This window comes from Engystomops pustulosus, chromosome 10, assembly GCF_040894005.1.
Source record: "Engystomops pustulosus chromosome 10, aEngPut4.maternal, whole genome shotgun sequence".
NCBI lineage: Eukaryota > Metazoa > Chordata > Amphibia > Anura > Leptodactylidae > Engystomops > Engystomops pustulosus.
The window spans coordinates 11,140,923-11,166,857 of record NC_092420.1 but is presented as its reverse complement, the minus strand read 5'-3'; the positions used below and the strand labels follow the sequence as shown (position 1 = coordinate 11,166,857).

The window sequence follows — 25,935 nt, the reverse complement described above, 5'->3', positions numbered from 1 at the left end:
CCGAACTCAATGGCTGTAAACTGCTATTACAAGCTGTTATCAGGTGCCGCAGAACGGCTCGCGTCACGGGAAGATGGAAGGCCAATTATTTGTGTGCATCTATAATGACTGCAGGATTAAAGAACGAGGCCACCAGGATCAGATGTCACCCGAATATTAACCGCTCCTAGAGGAGGCCCCTGACACATGAACATATCTGGATCTGTGCGTTCCCTATATATCACTGATTAAGAATCAACTCAATTGCTACATCCTACTATTACAGCAAGGCCACCAAGATCAAATGTCATCTAAAGATTGTTTTACGTTCCGGAAAAGGCCTCATACACATGATGTCTGTGGTTTACGTTGCTTAAAGGACGTCTACCACCAGGATGAAGGATTGTAAACCAGGCGCACTTACATGCTGGTGTGTGCCCCCTCTAGAAGCATCTGCTCTTCTTTTAGCTTCTTATGCCATGGGTTTTACAAAAAAGGGCTTTTAAAATTATGCAAATGAGCCTGAGGTGCTCCAGGCGAATAGGTGTTAATGGAGTTTGGAGCCCCCCAGGCTCATTTGCATAATTTGTAAAGCCTTTTTTTTCTTTAAAACAAGGGCATAGGAAGCTTAATGAAGAGTGGATCCAGCTAGAGGGAGCACGCGCCAGTATGTCAATGTGCTTGGTTTACAATCCTTCATCCTGGTGGTAGATTTCCTTTAAGAGGTGAAATTTATTTGTAATGAGTGTCATGAACATGATGCCCAAAACAGTGGCCTGAGATCTCGTAATTCAATTTAGTGATGTGTTGGATTTTGGAATTCCTGTATTGCAATCCTTAAATGGGATTTCTAAGCCTCAGTACTGACCTATCCATTGGTCACAGGGGCAGTTCTGTCATCGCCACCACTTCCTACCAGTTTAGCAGCCGACACCGCTCTTCGCAGGAGTTCCAAGTCATGAAAAGGCCCTTTAAGATGAGAAAAACATGACTGTTTTCAATCACGAACAGCGCCGCCATCTGTGTATGGTGCTGTATCTGGTATTGCAGTTCAGCTTTCATAAACATCTAGTGCCTACTCATCAGCCGACCCCTAAGCCAGTGTGGGGGCCCAGAAATGAATAGTACCAACTTAAAAGACCATAAAAAGGCGTCTATTGCTCCCCATTACAGAACTAATGGGGGTATGGGCAGTTTTTTTGATGTGCAAAGGAGGCAGGAAAAAAACATAAAATGGCAAAGATGAGTCGGATCACGTCGTCCCACCAAAGTGAATCTTGGCGGCTGATAACAGAGAACAATAAACAGTCGAAAGGATCATAGTTTTGGTTTCTTTGAAGATACCTTTAGATTTCTGAGACTTGTTACTGCTCCCTACACAAAACTCTGTGTTCCTGATTTATAGCACCCCTATCCCTTTAATAACCACCTCCTCCATCCATTATCTAGACTGATAATCTCCTCGTAGGGCCTCGTCCAACCATTTTCTGCTCCGGTTTGGGTATTGACCCGACTCCATGCCAAATTCAGTCAACAATTGTTGAGGGGTGGGGGGCAAAAAAATTGGGGTACAGCGTTGCAGTTGTTGTCCACCAAGAAAGGGTTACAAGACGAGGATGATGTCAGATCTAATCCACAGCTTCACCATCTGCTCCTAAAAATATTTTAAAAACACCCCCATGTGGATTTTTTTGTCGTTGTTTTTGATTTTTTTTTTTCCTACCCGGCCTAATAAAAATGAAAGAGTGTGATAAAAGGAAAGATCCAACCACCAATCCCCAGCACATAATGCAAAGCCTGCTCCAGGCGGTGGAGACACAGCTCACTGTGTGTGGGGGAGGAGGAGTAAAACTGCAGTATGCAGTGGGGGAGGGGAAGAAGTATTATCCGTGTTCACTGGAAACCCCGTGGCTGTGCCTTTGATACATTCCCTAACTGACAGCACATTAGCATTCAGCAATTGTGCCCTTCGCCCTGCCGGAAAGAGGAAGAGGTATGATTGAGAATTTCACATATCCCAGGGGTGACAATGGGGTTTTGCATTAGGAGCATCTGTCATGCATAAAAAATGGATATCCTTTAAGACTGGGGTTGGAGGAGAGGGGTAGGATATTTTTTAGGCTGCACCACATCCATGCAAGGTGGTCCAGTCTCGGTGCCTTAGGTTGGGCGTTGGGCAGACAGGTGGTAGGGAATTATGGGGATGGATCGGGCCTTGTTGTCCAGGTGAAATTTACCCGGGGGGTAGTGTCGGCCCAGCCTACCGGAATACTGGGCCTTGTATTGTCTTAAAGGTGGGAGGGAATAAGGTAGTCATGATTGTCATTCTGTGTTGTGTTGGAGAGAACTTACCCCCGGTAAGACTGCCTTATAGATGAGAATTAGATGGATCTGGTATTTTGAAATTTAGTTTAAGTGTTGGTGAAATTTGGTCATGGGTAGTGTTGGCCTGCCCCAAAGAATAACAGGTGCTTTAGGTTGGGTATTGCCCGAAGACTGGCCTTCAAGTGGGAGGGAAAGAGTTAGATAGATTGGACCTTGTAGTCATAGCATCCTGGACCTCTGTGGAGGTGTCGGTAAAATTTACCCTTTGGTAATGCTGGCCTAATTCTGGCCCACCACCAGGATATCAGGTACTTTGGGTTGGACATGGCAAAAGATTGTCTGATAGGTTGTACAAGTAGGTATGGCTCCTGGTATTCTAGGTATTGGTGAAACTTACCTCTGGGTAATGTTGGCCTGGCTTACAGGAATACCCAATGTCATGGGTAGCGGCAGAAGACTTTCTTACCCATAAGGCGGGCATGCCATCCTGGTATACTGTGTAGGTGTTGGTAAAATCTATCCCTGGGTAGTTTAGGTCTTACCCACCAAAACACCATGTGCCTTGGGTTGGGTATTGGTGGAAATTGTACTTTGGGTTGAATGTGAAAATTGTCTTACAGGAGGTAGGAAATTATGTAGACATGGCATCCTGGTATTCTGTGTAGGTGTTGGTAAATCCATCCCTGGGTAGTTTAGGTGCCTTGGGTTGGGTACTGGCAAAAAATCAGGTAGTTTGGGTTGAATGTGGCAGAAAATTGTCTTACAGGAGGTAGGAAATTATGTAGGTATGACATCCTGGTAGTCTGTGTAGCTTTTGGTGAAATTTACCCCTGGGGATTATTGGCTCGGTCTACAAGAATACCAGGTGCCTAAGGTTGTGTATTGGCAGAAGACTATCTTAAAGGTGGGAATGAGGTAATCACAGCATCCTAATATATTGTGTTGGGTTGGGAAAAATGTACCACTGGGAAGTGTCAGCCTGGCACACCAGAATACCAAGTGTCATGGATTTTGGTAAAAGGCTGTCTTATAGATGGCAGGAAATGAGATGGATCAGGCATGGTAGTCATGGCATCCTTGTATTCTGTGTAAGTTTTGGTAAAATTTGCTGCTTGGTAGTGCTGGCCTGATCCTGATCTAGAGTACCTGGTTCCTTCGGGTGTGTTATTGACAGAAGACTGTTTTACAATTGGCAGGAAATTACGAAGGCATGGCCTACTGGTATTCTGTAAAGGTATTGGTGAAATTTACCCCTGGATAGTGTTGGTCTGGCCCATCAAAATACCAGCTGCCTTGGGTTGGGTACTGGATGTAATAAATGGAAGTGAACTAGGTAGATGGATCGGAGCCAGTGGTCATGACATCTTGGGATTCCATGTAGAGTTGGTAAAATGTATCCTTGGATAGTGTTGGATTGATGCAACCACAATATTAGAGGATCCTTTGGTAGACCCAGACTCAAATCCCATACTGAACCATAGAGATCCAACTCAAACACTGCTAAGGTTTAATTCCTGGGGATTAATGGAGGTTTTATTATGTGGGCCCATTGAACCTTTGTCCAGCGCTGACCTCGGACCATAGTCCTTATCTATTGTGCATGTTGGTTTATAATTACAAAAAAGACTAGGCCTTGGAGGACCTGGTGAATTTGTAAAAAGTTCCATGAATGACCAATGGGAATATGACCTTCTGTATTGAGAACCCCACAAATGTATTGTCCACTCGTAAGTCAAAGACTGCCCACAAAGCCAACTTGGCTAATTAAAATATCTATTATGAATAGGGTCCATTGTGTTTGAAGGATCTCCCAATGTGGAATATATCCATGCTCATATTAAAATATTTTTAAAATGTACTACTCATTTTTAAGGAGAACGGCCATCTTGTATGTTCGGTGTGCTGATGTCCCCTGTTTGATGATATTGTATTTCAGTATGCTCGATTCTTTGTTCTCACACAAAGTAGGACACCACTGGAGAAGTCTGGCAGTGGTTTCCTTCCCTCCCGCGAGGCCTACCATGCAAGTGTTTGTGGTGGGGGGTGGGTAGAGAGCAACAGCTGTGTCCTGTGAAAGTGTTCAGACAACATCTGCTGAAGGACTATGGGCACAGAGATTCTACTATGGCATGTCACAACAAAATTTAGGTGGAATTCCCCTTTAGATATACTTATTTGTAGATTGAGGTTTGACATTGTGAAGTAGAAAGGCCTTGATCCCATCTCTGTCCAAAATTAGAAGCTGAGGCTCCTCCTCCAGAGCTGTTCTTTACATTGTACATGGAGGAAATGAGTTCCAACCACACAAGGCTAGTCACAGGCGCTTCCCTTCTCCTTCCTTCTTCTTTATCTTGCCTGGTACCACTGAACTTCCATCTCCATGGAGGGAGTAAACACCCACACGACATCCCACACACATTACGAGAACTGGCAATGCAAAGTCCTACACGGGAATCCATGACGGCACAGCCGGAGATTTTTGGTCTCTTTTTTTTATACTTCAGTGGTTTGAGAGTGGAAGAGTTAATTTGGCATTAGGTCATAAAACATCTTAAGAGTTGATATCATGCAGCAGGTCCTGTTAACCCAAGGTGTGGTGGACCTAGGGGTTTTATAAGATACATTCATATCAGGAACAAGGAAGTAAGCACCATATTCAGAACGTATTCCCATGTTAACTGTAAAACTGCACTTCCCTGATCTAGCAGGGGCTGCTGGGAGATTTCAGCTCTGCAGTCCGCTGAATTTTTAATGCTGCTCTAGCAATCAATGAGTGTTGAGCTCTGTTGGGTGGATTTATCACAATGGTGTCTGGTTTCTTGTTCTACTTTTTGAGACTATTTTGTTTCAGCCGAGACTTTGTCGAAATAGGCCCCAAGGACTCCAGTGGTGGATCTCGAGCTTCGTTGCTAAAGGTCCCGTCGGTGTAGAGGTGATTACATCCCATTCATTGTACACATGACCACTAAGCCAATCTCTGGCCTCACATCTTGACTCAGTGGTCATGTGCACCATCTACCTCACGTCAAACTAGAGACCTAGAGCCACAGCGCTACGAAACCTGCCCAACAGCTCTACGAAACCTGCCCAACAGCTCTACGAAACCTGCCCAATTCTGGGAAATCCCTTTAAGGTTTTATTCACATGTTTCGAACCACATAACAAACTTCTGTAATTTAGGGTCAAGTCCCACCACCTCCAAATTTGAGATTCACGTCTCTTTTGGAGGCAAGAACATACACAAATTATAAGGTGCTGTTTCCAAAAATTTCAAGACTCTCCCTGAAAATTATATAAAAAAAGAATGTAAAATGTATGCAAAATATGAGCAACCAATAAATGTGGCTAAGATTTTGAAGCCCATAGGCCTAGCCCTGTCCCTGTCCTTGTGTGTTATATTCTAATACATTGCAGATTTTTAGGACAGGACCTGTACAACCTCTACATGGCCATGTCTGAATGAGGCCTTAGCAATCTGTACGGACAGTAATGTCTGGTTGAGGAGATTTCTCACCGCCACATACTGTATACATTATGCGCCTCGTCTCTGAGATAAACCTGATTAATCCTGACACGTAAAGATGCTGCACAAGCCGGGCCACGGATATCACGGCTACTGGGAAGTGTTATATATATCAGGATCATTTGTGAATACATAGCGTCCAGATAAATAATACTCCAATAATAGATAGGATCCTATCAGCTAATCCCTGACTCCAAGAGTACAAGGGGTGACAAAGCTGGGAGTCCTGCCAGTATTATTGGACAGTGTATGGTGGTATTATTATTGTGTTGTCTTGGCGACACATAGTGGTGTTATATGAACTGTTTATGGGATGTAGCATACTTTGTGGGCAGTTTAAAGATATAATATACGGCATTAATATGACTTGGTTGTATTAAGTGGATTGTTAGTTATACGTTGAATAATCAACAGTATATGGTAGTATTATACAGGGCCGGCGCAAGCATTGGGCATTCCTGGGCAAGTGCTGGGGCCCAGAGCTGCTGGGGGGACCCACATAAGGTTTAACATAAGGAATCCATGGGGGTGAGGGGGGCTTTATATAAAATAACCATGAGCTGTTTGGGATGATAAACTAGATCCTATTTTAGGGAACAGGAGACTGTTTTAGTTTCTGAATTTTTAATACTGCCACGTGAGTTCAATGCAAAAGGAGCCTACTGAGGCTCTGTCGCGCGGGGGCCTACTGAAATTTAGAGCCGAACCCTGTATTATATAAGGTGTATATGGCGGTATTCTGAGGGCAGCACGGTGGCTGAGTGGGTAGCACTTCTGCCTTGCAGCGCTGGAGTCCTGGGTTTGAGTCCCACCCAGCTCAACATCTGTAAAGAGGTTGTATGTTCTCTCTGTTTCCTCCCACACTCAAAAACATACTGGTAGGTTGTTTAGATTGTGAGCTCCATGGGGATAGCGACCATTTTGGTAAGCTTTGTGCAGCGCTGTGTGCGCTATATATATAAAGAATTATTATGTGTCACATAATATTTGGATATTATATCGTGGTCTCATATGGAGTGTAGGCGGCAGTATTGTCTTTGCACTACATGGCGGCATTATGGAACCTGTTAAAGGAATGCTGCATTTTAATTGGATACTATATGGGGTGTATATGATAATAGATTAATGACATTTCATGGCGATATTATCTGGGATAAATGCATTCTCAAATCTACCTAATCACGTCAAGCATAGGTAGGGAAGCGATTTTGCCCGTTTCCTAGGATTCTGCTTCCCCCTCAGACATTTTATAGAGTTGCATGCTGGGACTTGTATAAGCGGATGATTTTGTACATGGAAGTTTGACATTATCCATACTTTGCTGTCTTGTTTCTGCCCAGTGAAGCTTGCAATCTAAAGCCGAGCAGCTGAGGATATGTGTATAATAGACTTCTACCATCAAGGACAAGATGTTGGCAGGGAGTCAAGGCTGCGCACATTTGTGTAGGCAAAGAAGTGAAGTTTAAATAAGCAAATTTCTCCTGTCTGAGGACAACGCTTACCCTTGGTGATAGTGAAAAAAACATGGCTCTTTTTTCCTAAAAACAGCGCCACACGTGTCCACAGATCGTGTCTGGTATTGCGTCTCAGCTCCAATGAAATAGAAAAGACTCAGTTGTAACACTGGGCATTACCTCAGCAGTTGTGGTCCTGTTTATCGGAAGTTTCTTCTAGTTCCTGGACAATCTTTAAGTGCGGTCTCAAAAATTGTATTCAGGATCTGTAAAAAAATACATATTTTTTGTTAATTATGTAATTATGGTATAGACAATGGGGCAGATTTATCAAGCCGCCCATGGCAACCAATTACAGCTCAGCTTTCATTTTACCAGTGCTCATGAATATTTTAAAGGAGAGTTGTAATTGGTTGCCATGAGCAACTAAGAAGATTCTTACTTATAGACGGATAAATCTGCCCCAATGTTTTTAACACATCTGCATAGTCTATTGGTTTCTGCGGTTGTCAAAGATCCAACTTCTCCATTGTAGTCTCAGGCTGATATTCCGTCCTTTCCCTCATGCTTTACACTGCAAGCTCGGTTTGAACAGTTTAGCTGTGTGTCTAGCAAAGTTTATCAAATATGTTGATCATTTATTAAAAATGTTATATGCCGCATATGTGTGGCCTGAAGCGAAAGGTGTTTATATCCGGAGTTGATAAAACGTCAGACTTGCCGTCCATTCTCCCCACAGTAATCCCCAAGTAGCCATAACACATAATTCTTACAGAACAAGTATCATTCATCTGCTTCACACTGTAATCCAGACGATGGAAACTTACAAAAATTGCAATTCTGCATTAAAAAAAAAAATTACCTCAGAGACTTCCCATCTATTGATTTTGCCTGTATCTACATATTATGATTTGTCTTCCTATCCAATTATCGTATCGAGGCCTAATCGCCATATGTAAATGAAGTACACTTCCATCTGACTGAAAGTTTGCAGCGTCAGGCCTGGTGTAATTTAAACAGCCCTCATCCTATTTATCACTGACCTCAGGAGACCACGGTAATAAACTACTTATCAAACCCTCATTGATTTTCTGAGGTAATTTATGAGTCCTACTATTCAGCTGAGCTTTAAGAGTCAAAAAGTAAAAAATGGGCCTATAATTGTAAATCGGAGGTCGGAGAGACAACCAACGTTTGATCGTTATTGTTTATTTTCTTACAGAGATAATGTCATTTTTCAGTTTTTGTTGTGGCGGCCATTTTGCAGTAGTGATCGGCAGCCATGTTGGTTGAATGAGCTTCTCATAAATTTGAGCACTGTCATTCTGCCCCAAATCCTGTCACTAACAAGGCGTAGTAGTTTACCATCAGTTTCTGAGACATTTATTCATAAAGGGACAACTAATATGGCGGCCTGCTTTGAGGTCACATAATGAAATTGCCGTCATAAACAAATATTAATAATAAAATGAAGAGTTTTTAGCTGTGATGTAGGTTAATAGTGAAGATTGAGAGATAGATAAGTGTTCAAAGGTGTAGGTAAATTAAAATGATATGTCATGAGGCCTGTATTCCTGTCATTGTTATGGGAGCGTTGTCATCAAATAGGAGCCCTGTCCAATTTATGGAGGTAGTGTGAATGTCCCTCTTACGGGGTTCTGGGAATTGTTAATTGCACTCTAGAAGGCTTGTCCATATGACCAACGCATAATGGACCCATTGATTTATAGTAAGGGTTCGTTCATATGACCAGTGCTTTATGGACCCCATTGGTTTATGGTACAGGTCCATCCAAATGACCAGTGCCTGATGGACCCCATTGGTTTATAGTATGGACCAGTGCCTGATGGACCCCATTGGTTTATAGTATGGACCAGTGCCTGATGGACCCCATTAATTTATAGTAGGGGGCCGTCTATATAACCAGTGCCTGGTAGGCCCAATTGGTTTATAGTAAAGGTCCTTCCTTCCTTCCATATGACCAGTGTCTGATGGACCCTATAAATTTATATTAGGGGTCAGTCCATATAATCAGTGCCTGATGGGACACATTGGTTTGTTGGAGGGATCTGTCCAGACCACTAACTCCTCATGGACTTCATTGATTTATAGTAGAGGTCCATCATGGGATGTAACTGCAGGGAGTGCAGAGGATGCGGTCACAACCAGGCCAAAGAGGATAAGGGGGCCCAAAAAGTGCCACTTCCCAATATGAGAAGACTAGTACTATGAACCATACATTATAGTCGGGGGGCCTGGCACAGACTTTGCACTGGCGCCCATCAGCTTACAGTTATGCCACTGGATCCATCCATATGACCAGTGCCTGATCGACCCCATTAATTTATAGTAGTGGTCCGGGCCATATAACCAGTGCTTCATGAACCCCATTGCTTAATAGTAGGGATCCATCCATATGACCAGTGCACGATGGACCTCGTTGGCTTATAGTAGGAGCCTGTCTATATGTCCAGTGCCTGATGGACCCCATTGATTTATAGAATAGGGTCCGATTATATAACCAGCTCCTGATAGACTCCCATGGTTTATAGAATGGGGTCGGACCATATGACTACTGCTTGATGGACCCCATTGATTTATAGTGAGGGTCCATCCATTCGACCAGCGCCTGTAGGACCCCATTGGTTTATAGTAGGGATCCAGCCATATGATCGACATCTAATGGACCCCATTGGTTTATAGTAGGGGTCCGGCCATATTATTGAAGGGAGGGGACCATCTGACCAGCACCTGATGGACCTCATTGGTTTTAATTAGGGGTTCGGCCATATGACCAGTGTCCGATGGACCCCATTGGTTTATAGTAGGGGTTCGGCCATATTGACTATCTTTTGATGGACCGAGTTGGTTTATAGAAGGGAATCTGACCATCTGACCAGCGCCTGATGGACTCCATTGGTTTATAGTAGGGATCCAGCCATATGATCGACATCTAATGGACTCCATTGGTTTATAGTAGGGGTCCGTCCATCTGACCAGTTCATGATGGACCCATTGGTTTATAGAAGGGATTCGGACATCTAACCAGTTCATGATGGACCCATTGGTTTACAGAAGGGGTTCGGCCATCTGACCAGTTCATGATAGACCCCATTGGTTTACAGTAGGGGTCCAGCCACATGACTTGCATCTGATGGACTCCACTGGTTTATAGAAGGGAGTCCCACCATCTGACCAGTGTCTGATGGTCCTCATTGGTTTATAGAAGGGAGTCCGACCATCTGACCAGTGTCTGATGGTCCTCATTGGTTTATGGTAGGGGTCCAGCCAAATGACTAGCATCTGATGGACCCCATTGTTTTATAGTAGGAGTTTCAGCCATATGACTTGCATCTGATGGACTCCATTGGTTTATAGAAGGGAGTCCGACCATCTGACCAGTGCCTGATGGTCCTCACTAATTTATAGTAGGGGTCCGGCCATATGACCAGTGCCTGGTGGTCCCCATTGGTTTATAGTAGGGGAGTAGGGGTCCAGCCATATGACCAGTGCCCAATGGACCCCATTGGTTTATAATAGGGGTCCGGCCAAATGACCAGCATCTGATGGACTCCATTGGTTTATAGTAGGGGTCCGGCTATATGAATGGCATCTGATGGACTCCATTGGTTGATATTAGGGGTCCGGCCATATGACCAGTGCCGGATGGACCCCATTGGTTTAAAGTAGGGGTCGTCTACCATATGACCAGTGCCCGATGGACCCCATTGGTTTATAGTAGGGGTCCGGTCAAATGACCAGCATCTGATGGTCCTCATTGGTTTATAGAAGGGAGTCAGGCCATCTGAGCTGTGTCTGATGGTCCTCATTGGTTTATGGTAGGGGTCCAGCCAAATGACTTGCCTCTGATGGACACCATTGGTTTATAGAAAAGAGTCCGACCATCTGACCAGTGTCTGATGGTCCTCATTAATTTATAGTAGGGTTCCGGCCACATTACCAGTGACTGGTGGACCCCATTGGTTTATATATAGTAGGGGTCGGCCAAATGACCGGCATCTGATGGACTCCATTGGTTTATAATAGGGGTCCGGCCAAATGACCGGCATCTGATGGACTCCATTGGTTTATAGTAGGGGTCCGGCCAAATGACTGGCATCTGATGGACTCCATTGGTTTATAGTAGGGATCCGGCCAGATGACCAGTGCCTGATGGACCTTATTGCTTTATAGTAGGGGTCCAGCCATATGACTTGCATCTGATGGACTACATTAGTTTATAGGAGGGAGTCCGACCATCTGAGCAGTGTCTGATGGTCCTCATTGGTTTAGAGCAGTGATGGCTAACTTATGACACGCATGTCAGTGCTGACAAGCCTAGCCATTTTCAGTGACACGCGGCCGCCGGAGAGTTAAGTTTCATCCTCGGCTCCTACACGGCCAGGTGAAGTAGCCGGTAGGCTGAGAGATTGTCATGCACTGAGCTCACAGCACTTCCTCCTCCTCTACCGAGGCGGCCCCTCCCCCTGTGTGAGCTGTGCCTCGTGTCTCCAGTCAGCACAGGTATCATCCCGGGGCTCAGCACCAGGAGAGTTGACCCGACCATCAACTCCCGAAACTCCTCTGCAGCTCCTGATAGTTGTGCTGGGGGGGTGTTGTTGTGGTAGGTCACCTCTACACTGACCATCTCCACAGCAGGGATGAGGGAGGACAACCACTCTCATCATACATACAAGACATCATACAGTGAGTAATGTCAGTGTACTGTATGATGAAAGTCATCTGGGCTTGTGTGTCAGTTTTGTGATGTACAAGCCCTGAAATAATCACAAAGCCTTGCAAATCGTCAGACATTGCAATTATTTTGCTCGTCATGAAGGAGATGCAGACAGCGGCGCCTGCGCCCTCGCTATAACCTGTGAACTTTCATGACGAAGTTTGCAGGTTACTAAGCATTTCCACACGTGTCTGATTGTAACCGATCTATTACAGTGTGCGATTTACACATTGTAATAGAGGATGTGGAAAATCCCCATATACTGCCATAATGTAGTATACTGTAGTATTGCAGTACATGGTAGGATCAATCAGACAACCTAGGGTTAAAGTACCCTAGAAGTTAAATAATTATACATATTTGTTATTTAAACTATAAATATCACAAAATTATGTTTTTTTTCTCGAGGTGACACACCACTCGAGTTATGCTCGGTTTTTTGGCGAATTTTGACACACCAAGCTCAAAAGGTTGTCCATCACTGGTTTAGAGTATAGGTCCGGCCATATGACCAGTGCCTGGTGGACCCCATCAGATTATAATAGGGGTCCAGCCATATAACCAGTGCCTGATGGACCCCATTGGTTTATAGTAGGGGCCCGGCCATATGACCAGTGCCTGATGGACCCCATTGGTTTATAGAAGGGGTCCGGCCATATGACCAGTGCCAGATGGACCCCATTGGTTTAAAATAGGGGTCCGGCCATATGACCAGTGCCTGATGGACCCCATTGCTTTATAATAGGGGCCCGGCCATATGACCAGCATCTGATGGACCCCATTGGTTTATAGAAGGGGTCCGGCCATATGACCGGCATCTGATGGACTCCATTGGTTTATAGTAGGGGTTCGTCCATATGACCAGTGCCAGATGGACCCCATTGGTTTCTAGTAGGGGTCTGGCTTTATGAGCAGCGCCTGATGGACCCCATTGATTTATAGAAGGGGTCCGGCCATGTGCCCGGCTTCTGATGGACCCCATTGGTTTATAGAAGAGGTCCGGCCATTTGACCAGCATCTGATGGACCCCATTGGTTTATAGTAGGGGTCCGGCCATGTGACCGGCTTCTGATGGACCCCATTGGTTTATAGTAGGGATCCAGCCATTTGACCAGCATCTGATGGACCCCATTGGTTTATAGTAGGGGTCCGGCCATGTGACCGGCTTCTGATGGACCCCATTGGTTTATAGTACGGGTCCGGCCATGTGACCGGCTTCTGATGGACCCCATTGGTTTATAGTAGGGATCCAGCCATTTGACCAGCATCTGATGGACCCCATTGGTTTATAGTAGGGATCCAGCCATTTGACCAGCATCTGATGGACCCCATTGGTTTATAGTAGGGGTCCGGCCATGTGACCGGCTTCTGATGGACCCCATTGGTTTATAGAAGAGGTCCGGCCATTTGACCAGCATCTGATGGACCCCATTGGTTTATAGTAGGGGTCCGGCCATGTGACCGGCTTCTGATGGACCCCATTGGTTTATAATAGGGGCCCGGCCATATGACCAGCATTTAATGGACCCCATTGGTTTATAGTAGGGGTCCGGCCATGTGACCGGCTTCTGATGGACCCCATTGGTTTATAAAAGAGGTCCGGCCATTTGACCAGCATCTGATGGACCCCATTAGTTTATAGTAGGGGTCCGGCCATGTGACCGGCTTCTGATGGACCCCATTGGTTTATAATAGGGGCCCGGCCATATGACCAGCATCTGATGGACCCCATTGGTTTATAGAAAGGGTCCGGCCATATGACCGGCATCTGATGGACTCCATTGGTTTATAGTAGGGGTTCGTCCATATGACCAGTGCCAGATGGACCCCATTGGTTTCTAGTAGGGGTCTGGCCTTATGAGCAGCGCCTGATGGACCCCATTGATTTATAGAAGGGGTCCGGCCATGTGCCCGGCTTCTGATGGACCCCATTGGTTTATAGAAGAGGTCCGGCCATTTGACCAGCATCTGATGGACCCCATTGGTTTATAGTAGGGGTCCGGCCATGTGACCGGCTTCTGATGGACCTCATTGGTTTATAGTAGGGGTCCGGCCATGTGACCGGCTTCTGATGGACCCCATTGGTTTATAGTAGGGATCCAGCCATTTGACCAGCATCTGATGGACCCCATTGGTTTATAGTAGGGGTCCGGCCATGTGACCGGCTTCTGATGGACCCCATTGGTTTATAGTACGGGTCCGGCCATGTGACCGGCTTCTGATGGACCCCATTGGTTTATAGTAGGGATCCAGCCATTTGACCAGCATCTGATGGACCCCATTGGTTTATAGTAGGGATCCAGCCATTTCACCAGCATCTGATGGACCCCATTGGTTTATAGTAGGGGTCCGGCCATGTGACCGGCTTCTGATGGACCCCATTGGTTTATAGTATGGGTCCGGCCATGTGACCGGCTTCTGATGGACCCCATTGGTTTATAGTAGGGATCCAGCCATTTGACCAGCATCTGATGGACCCCATTGGTTTATAGTAGGGATCCAGCCATTTCACCAGCATCTGATGGACCCCATTGGTTTATAGTAGGGGTCCGGCCATGTGACCGGCTTCTGATGGACCCCATTGGTTTATAAAAGAGGTCCGGCCATTTGACCAGCATCTGATGGACCCCATTGGTTTATAGTAGGGGTCCGGCCATGTGACCGGCTTCTGATGGACCCCATTGGTTTATAATAGGGGCCCGGCCATATGACCAGCATCTGATGGACCCCATTGGTTTATAGAAGGGGTCCGGCCATATGACCGGCATCTGATGGACTCCATTGGTTTATAGTAGGGGTTCGTCCATATGACCAGAGCCAGATGGACCCCATTGGTTTCTAGTAGGGGTCTGGCCTTATGAGCAGCGCCTGATGGACCCCATTGATTTATAGAAGGGGTCCGGCCATGTGCCCGGCTTCTGATGGACCCCATTGGTTTATAGAAGAGGTCCGGCCATTTGACCAGCATCTGATGGACCCCATTGGTTTATAGTAGGGGTCCGGCCATGTGACCGGCTTCTGATGGACCTCATTGGTTTATAGTAGGGGTCCGGCCATGTGACCGGCTTCTGATGGACCCCATTGGTTTATAGTAGGGATCCAGCCATTTGACCAGCATCTGATGGACCCCATTGGTTTATAGTAGGGGTCCGGCCATGTGACCGGCTTCTGATGGACCCCATTGGTTTATAGTACGGGTCCGGCCATGTGACCGGCTTCTGATGGACCCCATTGGTTTATAGTAGGGATCCAGCCATTTGACCAGCATCTGATGGACCCCATTGGTTTATAGTAGGGATCCAGCCATTTGACCAGCATCTGATGGACCCCATTGGTTTATAGTAGGGGTCCGGCCATGTGACCGGCTTCTGATGGACCCCATTGGTTTATAGAAGAGGTCCGGCCATTTGACCAGCATCTGATGGACCCCATTGGTTTATAGTAGGGGTCCGGCCATGTGACCGGCTTCTGATGGACCCCATTGGTTTATAATAGGGGCCCGGCCATATGACCAGCATCTAATGGACCCCATTGGTTTATAGAAGGGGTCCGGCCATATGACCGGCATCTGATGGACTCCATTGGTTTATAGTAGGGGTTCGTCCATCTGACCAGTGCCAGATGGACCCCATTGGTTTCTAGTAGGGGTCTGGCCTTATGAGCAGCGCCTGATGGACCCCATTGGTTTATAGTAGGGGTCCGGCCATGTGACCGGCTTCTGATGGACCCCATTGGTTTATAGTAGGGATCCAGCCATTTGACCAGCATCTGATGGACCCCATTGGTTTATAGTAGGGGTCCGGCCATGTGACCGGCTTCTGATGGACCCCATTGGTTTATAGTACGGGTCCGGCCATGTGACCGGCTTCTGATGGACCCCATTGGTTTATAGTAGGGATCCAGCCATTTGACCAGCATCTGATGGACCCCATTGGTTTATAGTAGGGATCCAGCCATTTCACCAGCATCTGATGGACCCCATTGGTTGATAGTAGGGGTCCGGCCATGTGACCGGCTTCTGATGGACCCCATTGGTTTATAATAGGGGCCCGGCCATATGACCAGCATCTGATGGACCCCATTGGTTTATAGAAGGGGTCCGGCCATATGACCGGCATCTGATGGACTCCATTGGTTTATAGTAGGGGTTCGTCCATATGACCAGTGCCAGATGGACCCCATTGGTTTCTAGTAGGGGTCTGGCCTTATGAGCAGCGCCTGATGGACCCCATTGATTTATAGAAGGGGTCCGGCCATGTGCCCGGCTTCTGATGGACCCCATTGGTTTATAGAAGAGGTCCGGCCATTTGACCAGCATCTGATGGACCCCATTGGTTTATAGTAGGGGTCCGGCCATGTGACCGGCTTCTGATGGACCTCATTGGTTTATAGTAGGGGTCCGGCCATGTGACCGGCTTCTGATGGACCCCATTGGTTTATAGTAGGGATCCAGCCATTTGACCAGCATCTGATGGACCCCATTGGTTTATAGTAGGGGTCCGGCCATGTGACCGGCTTCTGATGGACCCCATTGGTTTATAGTACGGGTCCTGCCATGTGACCGGCTTCTGATGGACCCCATTGGTTTATAGTAGGGATCCAGCCATTTGACCAGCATCTGATGGACCCCATTGGTTTATAGTAGGGATCCAGCCATTTCACCAGCATCTGATGGACCCCATTGGTTTATAGTAGGGGTCCGGCCATATGACCAGTGCCTGATGGACCCCATTGGTTTATAGTAGGGGTCCGGCCATCTGACCAGTGCCTGATGGACCCCATTGCTTTATAGTAGGGGTCCGGCCATATGACCAGTTCATGATGGACCCATTGGTTTATAGTAGGGGTCCGGCCATATGACCAGTTCATGATGGACCCATTGGTTTATAGAAGGGGTTTGGACATCTGACTAGTTCATGATGGGCCCATTGGTTTATAGAAGGGGTTCGGCCATCTGACCAGTTCATAGTAGACCCCATTGGTTTATATAAGCGATCCGGCCATGTGACCGGCTTCTGATGGACCCCATTGGTTTATAGTAGGGGCCGGCCATATGACCAGCATCTGATGGACCCCATTGGTTTATAGTAGGGGTTCGGCCATATGACCAGTGCCCGATGGATCCCATTGGTTTATAATAGGGGTCCGGCCATATGACCAGTTCATGATGGACCCATTGGTTTATAGAAGGGGTTTGGACATCTGACTAGTTCATGATGGGCCCATTGGTTTATAGAAGGGGTTCGGCCATCTGACCAGTTCATAGTAGACCCCATTGGTTTATATAAGCGATCCGGCCATGTGACCGGCTTCTTATGGACCCCATTGGTTTATAGTAGGGGCCGGCCATATGACCAGCATCTGATGGACCCCATTGGTTTATAGTAGGGGTTCGGCCATATGACCAGTGCCCGATGGATCCCATTGGTTTATAATAGGGGTCCGGCCATATGACCAGTGCTTGATGGACCCCATTGGTTTATAGTAGGGGTCCGGCCATGTGACCGGCTTCTGATGGACCCCATTGGTTTATAGTAGGGGTCCGGCCATATGACCAGTTCATGATGGACCCATTGGTTTATAGAAGGGGTTCGGACATCTGACTAGTTCATGATGGGCCCATTGGTTTATAGAAGGGGTTCGGCCATCTGACCAGTTCATAATAGACCCCATTGGTTTATATAAGCGATCCGGCCATGTGACCGGCTTCTGATGGACCCCATTGGTTTATAGTAGGGGCCGGCCATATGACCAGCATCTGATGGACCCCATTGGTTTATAGAAGGGGTCCGGCCATATGACCGGCATCTGATGGACCCCATTGGTTTATAGTAGGGGTTCGGCCATATTACCAGTGCCCGATGGATCCCATTGGTTTATAATAGGGGTCCGGCCATATGACCAGTGCCTGATGGACCCCATTGGTTTATAGTAGGGGTTCGGCCATATGACCAGTGCCCGATGGATCCCATTGGTTTATAGTAGGGGTTCGGCCATATGACCAGTGCCTGATGGACCCCATTGGTTTATAGTAGGGGTCGGGCCTTATGAGCAGCGCCTGATGGACCCCATTGGTTTATAGAAGGGGTCCGGCCATATGACCAGCATCTGATGGACCCCATTGGTTTATAGTAGGGGTCCGGCCATGTGACCGGCTTCTGATGGACCCCATTGGTTTATAGTAGGGGTCCGGCCATGTGCCCGGCTTCTGATGGACCCCATTGGTGTATAGAAGGGGTCCGGCCATATGACCAGCATCTGATGGACCCCATTGGTTTATAGTAGGGGTCCGGCCATGTGACCGGCTTCTGATGGACCCCATTGGTTTATAGTAGGGGTCCGGCCATGTGACCGGCTTCTGATGGACCCCATTGGTTTATAGTAGGGATCCAGCCATTTGACCAGCATCTGATGGACCCCATTGGTTTATAGTAGGGATCCAGCCATTTGATCAGCATCTGATGGACCCCATTGGTTTATAGTAGGGGTCCGGCCATGTGACCGGCTTCTGATGGACCCCATTGGTTTATAGTAGGGGTCCGGCCATATGACCAGTTCATGATGGACCCATTGGTTTATAGAAGGGGTTCGGACATCTGACTAGTTCATGATGGGCCCATTGGTTTATAGAAGGGGTTCGGCCATCTGACCAGTTCATAATAGACCCCAATGGTTTATATAAGCGATCCGGCCATGTGACCGGCTTCTGATGGACCCCATTGGTTTATAGTAGGGGCCGGCCATATGACCAGCATCTGATGGACCCCATTGGTTTATAGAAGGGGTCCGGCCATATGACCGGCATCTGATGGACCCCATTGGTTTATAATAGGGGTTTGGCCATATGACCAGTGCCCGATGGATCCCATTGGTTTATAATAGGGGTCCGGCCATATGACCAGTGCTTGATGGACCCCATTGGTTTATAGTAGGGGTTTGGCCATATGACCAGTGCCCGATGGATCCCATTGGTTTATAATAGGGGTCCGGCCATATGACCAGTGCCTGATGGACCCCATTGGTTTATAGTAGGGGCCGGCCATATGACCAGCATCTGATGGACCCCATTGGTTTATAGAAGGGGTCCGGCCATATGACCGGCATCTGATGGACCCCATTGGTTTATAGTAGGGGTTCGGCCATATTACCAGTGCCCGATGGATCCCATTGGTTTATAATAGGGGTCCGGCCATATGACCAGTGCCTGATGGACCCCATTGGTTTATAGTAGGGGTTCGGCCATATGACCAGTGCCCGATGGATCCCATTGGTTTATAGTAGGGGTTCGGCCATATGACCAGTGCCTGATGGACCCCATTGGTTTATAGTAGGGGTCGGGCCTTATGAGCAGCGCCTGATGGACCCCATTGGTTTATAGAAGGGGTCCGGCCATATGACCAGCATCTGATGGACCCCATTGGTTTATAGTAGGGGTCCGGCCATGTGACCGGCTTCTGATGGACCCCATTGGTTTATAGTAGGGGTCCGGCCATGTGCCCGGCTTCTGATGGACCCCATTGGTGTATAGAAGGGGTCCGGCCATATGACCAGCATCTGATGGACCCCATTGGTTTATAGTAGGGGTCCGGCCATGCGACCGGCTTCTGATGGACCCCATTGGTTTATAGTAGGGGTCCGGCCATGTGACCGGCTTCTGATGGACCCCATTGGTTTATAGTAGGGATCCAGCCATTTGACCAGCATCTGATGGACCCCATTGGTTTATAGTAGGGATCCAGCCATTTGATCAGCATCTGATGGACCCCATTGGTTTATAGTAGGGGTCCGGCCATGTGACCGGCTTCTGATGGACCCCATTGGTTTATAGTAGGGGTCCGGCCATATGACCAGTTCATGATGGACCCATTGGTTTATAGAAGGGGTTCGGACATCTGACTAGTTCATGATGGGCCCATTGGTTTATAGAAGGGGTTCGGCCATCTGACCAGTTCATAATAGACCCCAATGGTTTATATAAGCGATCCGGCCATGTGACCGGCTTCTGATGGACCCCATTGGTTTATAGTAGGGGCCGGCCATATGACCAGCATCTGATGGACCCCATTGGTTTATAGAAGGGGTCCGGCCATATGACCGGCATCTGATGGACCCCATTGGTTTATAGTAGGGGTTTGGCCATATGACCAGTGCCCGATGGATCCCATTGGTTTATAATAGGGGTCCGGCCATATGACCAGTGCTTGATGGACCCCATTGGTTTATAGTAGGGGTTTGGCCATATGACCAGTGCCCGATGGATCCCATTGGTTTATAATAGGGGTCCGGCCATATGACCAGTGCCTGATGGACCCCATTGGTTTATAGTAGGGGTCTGGCCATATGACCAGTGCCCGATGGATCCCATTGGTTTATAGTAGGGGTCCGGCCATATGACCAGTGCCTGATGGACCCCATTGGTTTATAGCAGGGGTCCGGCCATATCACCAGTGCCTGATGGACCCCATTGGTTTATAGAAGGGGTCCGGCCATGTGCCCGGCTTCTGACTGACCCCATTGGTGTATAGAAGGGGTCCGGCCATGTGACCGGCTTCTGATGGACCCCATTGGTCTATAGTAGGGATCCAGCCATTTGACCGGCATCTGATGGACCCCATTGGTGTATAGAAGGGGTCCGGCCATGTGACCAGCATCTGATGGACCCCATTGGTTTATAGTAGGGGTCCGGCCATGTGACCGGCTTCTGATGGACCCCATTGGTTTTATAGTAGGGGTCCGGCCATATGACCAGTTCATGATGGACCCATTGGTTTATAGAAGGGGTTCGGACATCTGACTAGTTCATGATGGGCCCATTGGTTTATAGAAGGGGTTCGGCCATCTGACCAGTTCATAATAGACCCCATTGGTTTATAGTAGGGGTCCGGCCATATGACCAGTGCCTGATGGACCCCTTTGGTTTATAGTAGGGGTCCGGCCATCTGACCAGTGCCTGATGGACCCCATTGGTTTATAGTAGGGGTCCGGCCATATGACCAGTTCATGATGGACCCATTGGTTTATAGAAGGGGTTCGGACATCTGACTAGTTCATGATGGGCCCATTGGTTTATAGAAGGGGTTCGGCCATCTGACCAGTTCATGATGGGCCCATTGGTTTATAGAAGGGGTTCGGCCATCTGACCAGTTCATAGTAGACCCCATTGGTTTATATAAGCGATCCGGCCATGTGACCGGCTTCTGATGGACCCCATTGGTTTATAGTAGGGGCCGGCCATATGACCAGCATCTGATGGACCCCATTGTTTTATAGTAGGGGTTCGGCCATATGACCAGTGCCCGATGGATCCCATTGGTTTATAATAGGGGTCCGGCCATATGACCAGTGCTTGATGGACCCCATTGGTTTATAGTAGGGGTCCGGCCATGTGACCGGCTTCTGATGGACCCCATTGGTTTATAGTAGGGGTCCGGCCATATGACCAGTTCATGATGGACCCATTGGTTTATAGAAGGGGTTCGGACATCTGACTAGTTCATGATGGGCCCATTGGTTTATAGAAGGGGTTCGGCCATCTGACCAGTTCATAATAGACCCCAATGGTTTATATAAGCGATCCGGCCATGTGACCGGCTTCTGATTGACCCCATTGGTTTATAGTAGGGGCCGGCCATATGAGCAGCATCTGATGGACCCCATTGGTTTATAGAAGGGGTCCGGCCATATGACCGGCATCTGATGGACCCCATTGGTTTATAGTAGGGGTTCGGCCATATGACCAGTGCCCGATGGATCCCATTGGTTTATAATAGGGGTCCGGCCATATGACCAGTGCTTGATGGACCCCATTGGTTTATAGTAGGGGTCCGGCCATATGACCAGTGCCTGATGGACCCCATTGGTTTATAGTAGGGGTCAGGCCATATGACCAGTGCCCGATGGATCCCATTGGTTTATAGTAGGGGTCCGGCCATATGACCAGTGCCTGATGGACCCCATTGGTTTATAGTAGGGGTCCGGCCATATGACCAGTGCCTGATGGACCCCATTGGTTTATAGAAGGGGTCCGGCCATGTGACCGGCTTCTGATGGACCCCATTGGTGTATAGAAGGGGTCCGGCCATGTGACCGGCTTCTGATGGACCCCATTGGTCTATAGTAGGGATCCAGCCATTTGACCGGCATCTGATGGACCCCATTGGTTTATAGTAGGGGTCCGGCCATGTGACCGGCTTCTGATGGACCCCATTGGTTTATAGAAGAGGTCCGGCCATTTGACCAGCATCTGATGGACCCCATTGGTTTATAGTAGGGGTCCGGCCATGTGACCGGCTTCTGATGGACCCAATTGGTTTATAGTAGGGGTCCGGCCATATGACCAGTGCCTGATGGACCCCATTGGTTTATAGTAGGGGTCCGGCCATATGACCAGTGCCTGATGGACCCCATTGGTTTATAGTAGGGGTCCAGCCATCTGACCAGTGCCTGATGGACCCCATTTATTTACATTAGGTATCCATGATGTTCCAGTGGGGTGTCCATTATATAATGTCCTTGTATTTCCGTAAACCTCTACTACAAACATGACAAGAGCCTTAAGGTGGCGCTATGATTATTGGGGGAAATTATTACGGGTTGTGGCAGTTTTTGGCATTAAAAAAATTCTGCTAAAAAATGCAATTGACGGGGAGCGTGTGTGCAAAGCGGTGACATAAGACACGGTGTGAATACTGCCTTAGACGCCATTGATACTGAAGGGAGGGGCTGTGACTACTCTCAGGTGGAGGGGACTGAGACAATTTTAGGACCTCCTTTATATATGAAAAGGTTTTATAAAGGTTTAAATGCCTCAGAAGCCATGTTCATGGGTAAATTCACCCATGGCTGTCCCCCAGTCTCCCCTCCCTCCATGCAGGTCTCTTGTCAGCCACCCTTGAAGGGCACTACCACCCCCATCCTCCCCCACAGCCAGAGTCAGGGGGAGGGGCGCCATTGCCGGACTGTACGTGCGCTCCCCGCTAGTCCCGGCTCATCCAGCAGGTGGCGCTCGCCGCGCCGCTCGTCCTATACACGGAGACCATGGAGACGCTATAACCCGCCATGGACATTGGGGGGCGACATAACATCGGGCGGAAGCGAAGCGGCATTTCCGGTGCACAGCGGGGCGGCCATTTTTTGTGTGGAGCGGCGGAGGCCGTGCTGGGGTGTCACCAGGGGGAGCAGGAAGCCGTCCCCGAACAGAGGAGGAGGCGGAGACCGGAGCGGCGGCAGCGGTACAGTGTGAACAGGTACGGGAGGAGATGCGGTAGTGGGGGCGGGGGCAGAGTGACCGGGGAGGTGTCCCATCCCCCACCCCCAAATACCGGATCATCAGGAGCCGCCTCCCTCCTGACAGACAGCCGCGCCAGTGTGTACAGCTGTATACTGTGTGTAGCCAGACTGTGTGTGTATATATATATATATATCTCCTATCCATGGATGTATTATACCAGTAATGGGAAATTACCACACAATGGCTCAACTAGTAACTCCTCAAAGGACAACGCTTTGCCATATATCCCCAGACAGTCTGCCGTATTACATCACGTTCCCCCGCAAACCGCTGTATTGTCTTATGCTCCGCCACGTTATCCGTCATCCGCTCCGCCACGTTGAGCGCCATCCGCTCCGCCACGTTGAGCGCCATCCGCTCCGCCACGTTGAGCGCCATCCGCTCCGCCACGTTGTGCGCCATCCGCTCCGCCACGTTGTGCGCCATCCGCTCCGCCACGTTGTGCGCCATCCGCTCCGCCATACAACCACCCACAATACACCGTATTACCTCACGCTTCACCTTATATCATCCCATTATCTGACATATTACCTCACATTCCCTTCCGTTCGCGTTGCGCCATACTGCCCGCCCCGCGTTGCGCCATACTGCCCGCCCCGCGTTGCGCCATACCGCCCACCCCGCGTTGCGCCATACTGCCCGCCCCCGCCGCATGGCCCCCCTCGCGTCCCTGCCTTGCTTTCCGCCACATATCCACCCACTGGAGCTTGTGCTCTTTCGAGGTGTAAATAAATTTGGGATTTGTCCAATATCGGGCTGATTAGTTGACTTCGGCGTCTTCGTTTTGTCCTCGGGGTGGACCAGAGACAGACTATACTACCCCAACCCGCCATAATTAGCTCAAGCTTAGCTGTTGGAAGACTAGACCACCGGAGCTATAGGATATCCATGAATCATGCAGAATGTCCACAGAACGTCACAATGGCGCCTGTGATCTTTCGAGGTGTAAATAAATTTTGGATATGTCGAATATCGGGCTGATTTGTCTCTGGGATGGGCCAGTGATATGTCTGATGGATTAAATATGGTCAGTCAGCTGGCGACACCTCTGAATCTATTATTGCTTCTTGCTTCAGCTATGCCAGTGGATTATTACCAGTAATACCTGCTTGTAAATGGTTAAAAGTCCTCCCCATATCAAAAAAATGATCTGCCGCTGAGTCGCTGTACCTTACTTACAGCTGTTTGTCTACTCATTTGCATATCAGAAAAAGAGTCAAATTCTGCATAGAAGAGTCATGTTTGCTCCACGCGGCCAGCGACCCATGGCCTGAGCAAACAGGAAATGCCTGTCCGTACCAGAATGCTGTCCCTCTCACTGCATGGTGTATTTGGCAGTGAGCCCTGCAGATCTTCTCACCTTTTCACGCATCCTGCGCTCAGACCTGGTGGAATTTTGCATAAAAAACCACCAACGCCGCTTGCCAGTTCTTCATGTACAGCTTCCCTTTAAATTGGTCTTCAGATTTTTTTATTTATTTTTTTTTAATTTTTGGAATAAAATTGGAAAATATTTGCAGGGAAAAAAGAATATTAAAAAAATGTAAAAGAATTAGAAATGTACAAATAGTTTTACCTAGTGGACCCAATGTCCGCTTCTTCAGATCTGGTTGGAATGGATATGAAGATATTGTGTACTTGACTACTGAGCCAATCTCTGGTTAAGTCCCAATGATCATCATAATAATAATTTATTTATAGCGCACACAGATTCAGCAGTGCTGCACAAAGCATGACAAATCGATCCCTGTCCCCAATGGGGCTCACAATCTAATCATCTACCAGTATGTTTTGGAGTGTGGGAGGAAACCGGAGGACCCGGAGGAAACCCACGCAAACATGGAGAGAACATACAAACTCTTTGCAGATGTTGACCCTGGGACTTGAACCCACGACTCCAGTGCTGCAAGGCTGTAGTGCTAACTACTAAGCCACCGTGCTGCCCTATACATATGATAGCGGAAGTCGGGTGGCTCAGTGGCCACGTGCTCAATGAATGTAACATCATCACATCCGGTCCAGATGGATCGGAGACAGAGAACCTCTCCCACGGTTTCCATTGGACCAAATTTAGTGATCTCGTGGTTCATCGTGGATCTGACTTTTGAGCCATTTGTCCTCAGTGTGAATTTTTAATTAAATGATACATTTCGGGTCCCCTGCACCTGACTATAAACAATACGGGGATCTCCCACCCTTGAATATATTATTTATTGTATAACTAATCTAATACTATATTAAAAAGATCCATTGATCGTGATATTTCGTCACGGTACAGCGCCATCTGGTGATCATTTACTTGCGTAGTATGGTGGAATAGCTTCTTGCCCTGCTTGTCAGGACAGGAGCAGAGCTTTTCATTTGCATAAAAATTCTGTAATTTTTGAAAATTATAAACTCCAGCGCTTCACTGCCTGTGCACCTTAACCTTGGCCTCAGCAGTGGGACCCCCAGCGAGCAGAGCATTATCTCCTACACTGTAAATAGGGGGATTAGTTTACTAAGATTTGGGCCATTGCTGTGCGGGGAAATGGATCTGACGCCCGGTGTATAGACCCGAGCTGTTGTCTTTTCTCATTTGCTATAATAAGGTATTAAGTTGCTCTGTGACAATGTCCTTTGTCCC

At 47.9% G+C, this 25,935-nt stretch overlaps 1 protein-coding gene across 2 annotated transcripts in view; it reads left to right on the top strand.

Moving 5' to 3' along the window:
• The first annotated feature begins 1,858 nt into the window (after positions 1-1,858).
• CCDC71 (coiled-coil domain containing 71) overlaps positions 1,859-25,935 on the top strand; it is a 37,728-nt gene continuing 13,651 nt past the window's right edge. The window contains exon 1 of one of the 2 annotated variants that reach the window (XM_072127402.1): positions 1,859-1,972. Coding sequence is in view for 1 of the 2 variants with exons in the window: in XM_072127401.1 (XP_071983502.1) it covers positions 23,078-23,265 (188 nt within the window). In the remaining variant the exon portion in view is untranslated. Of the gene's footprint in view, positions 1,973-22,985; positions 23,266-25,935 lie in introns of those variants that run through there. The other variant, XM_072127401.1, reaches the window with a different exon arrangement.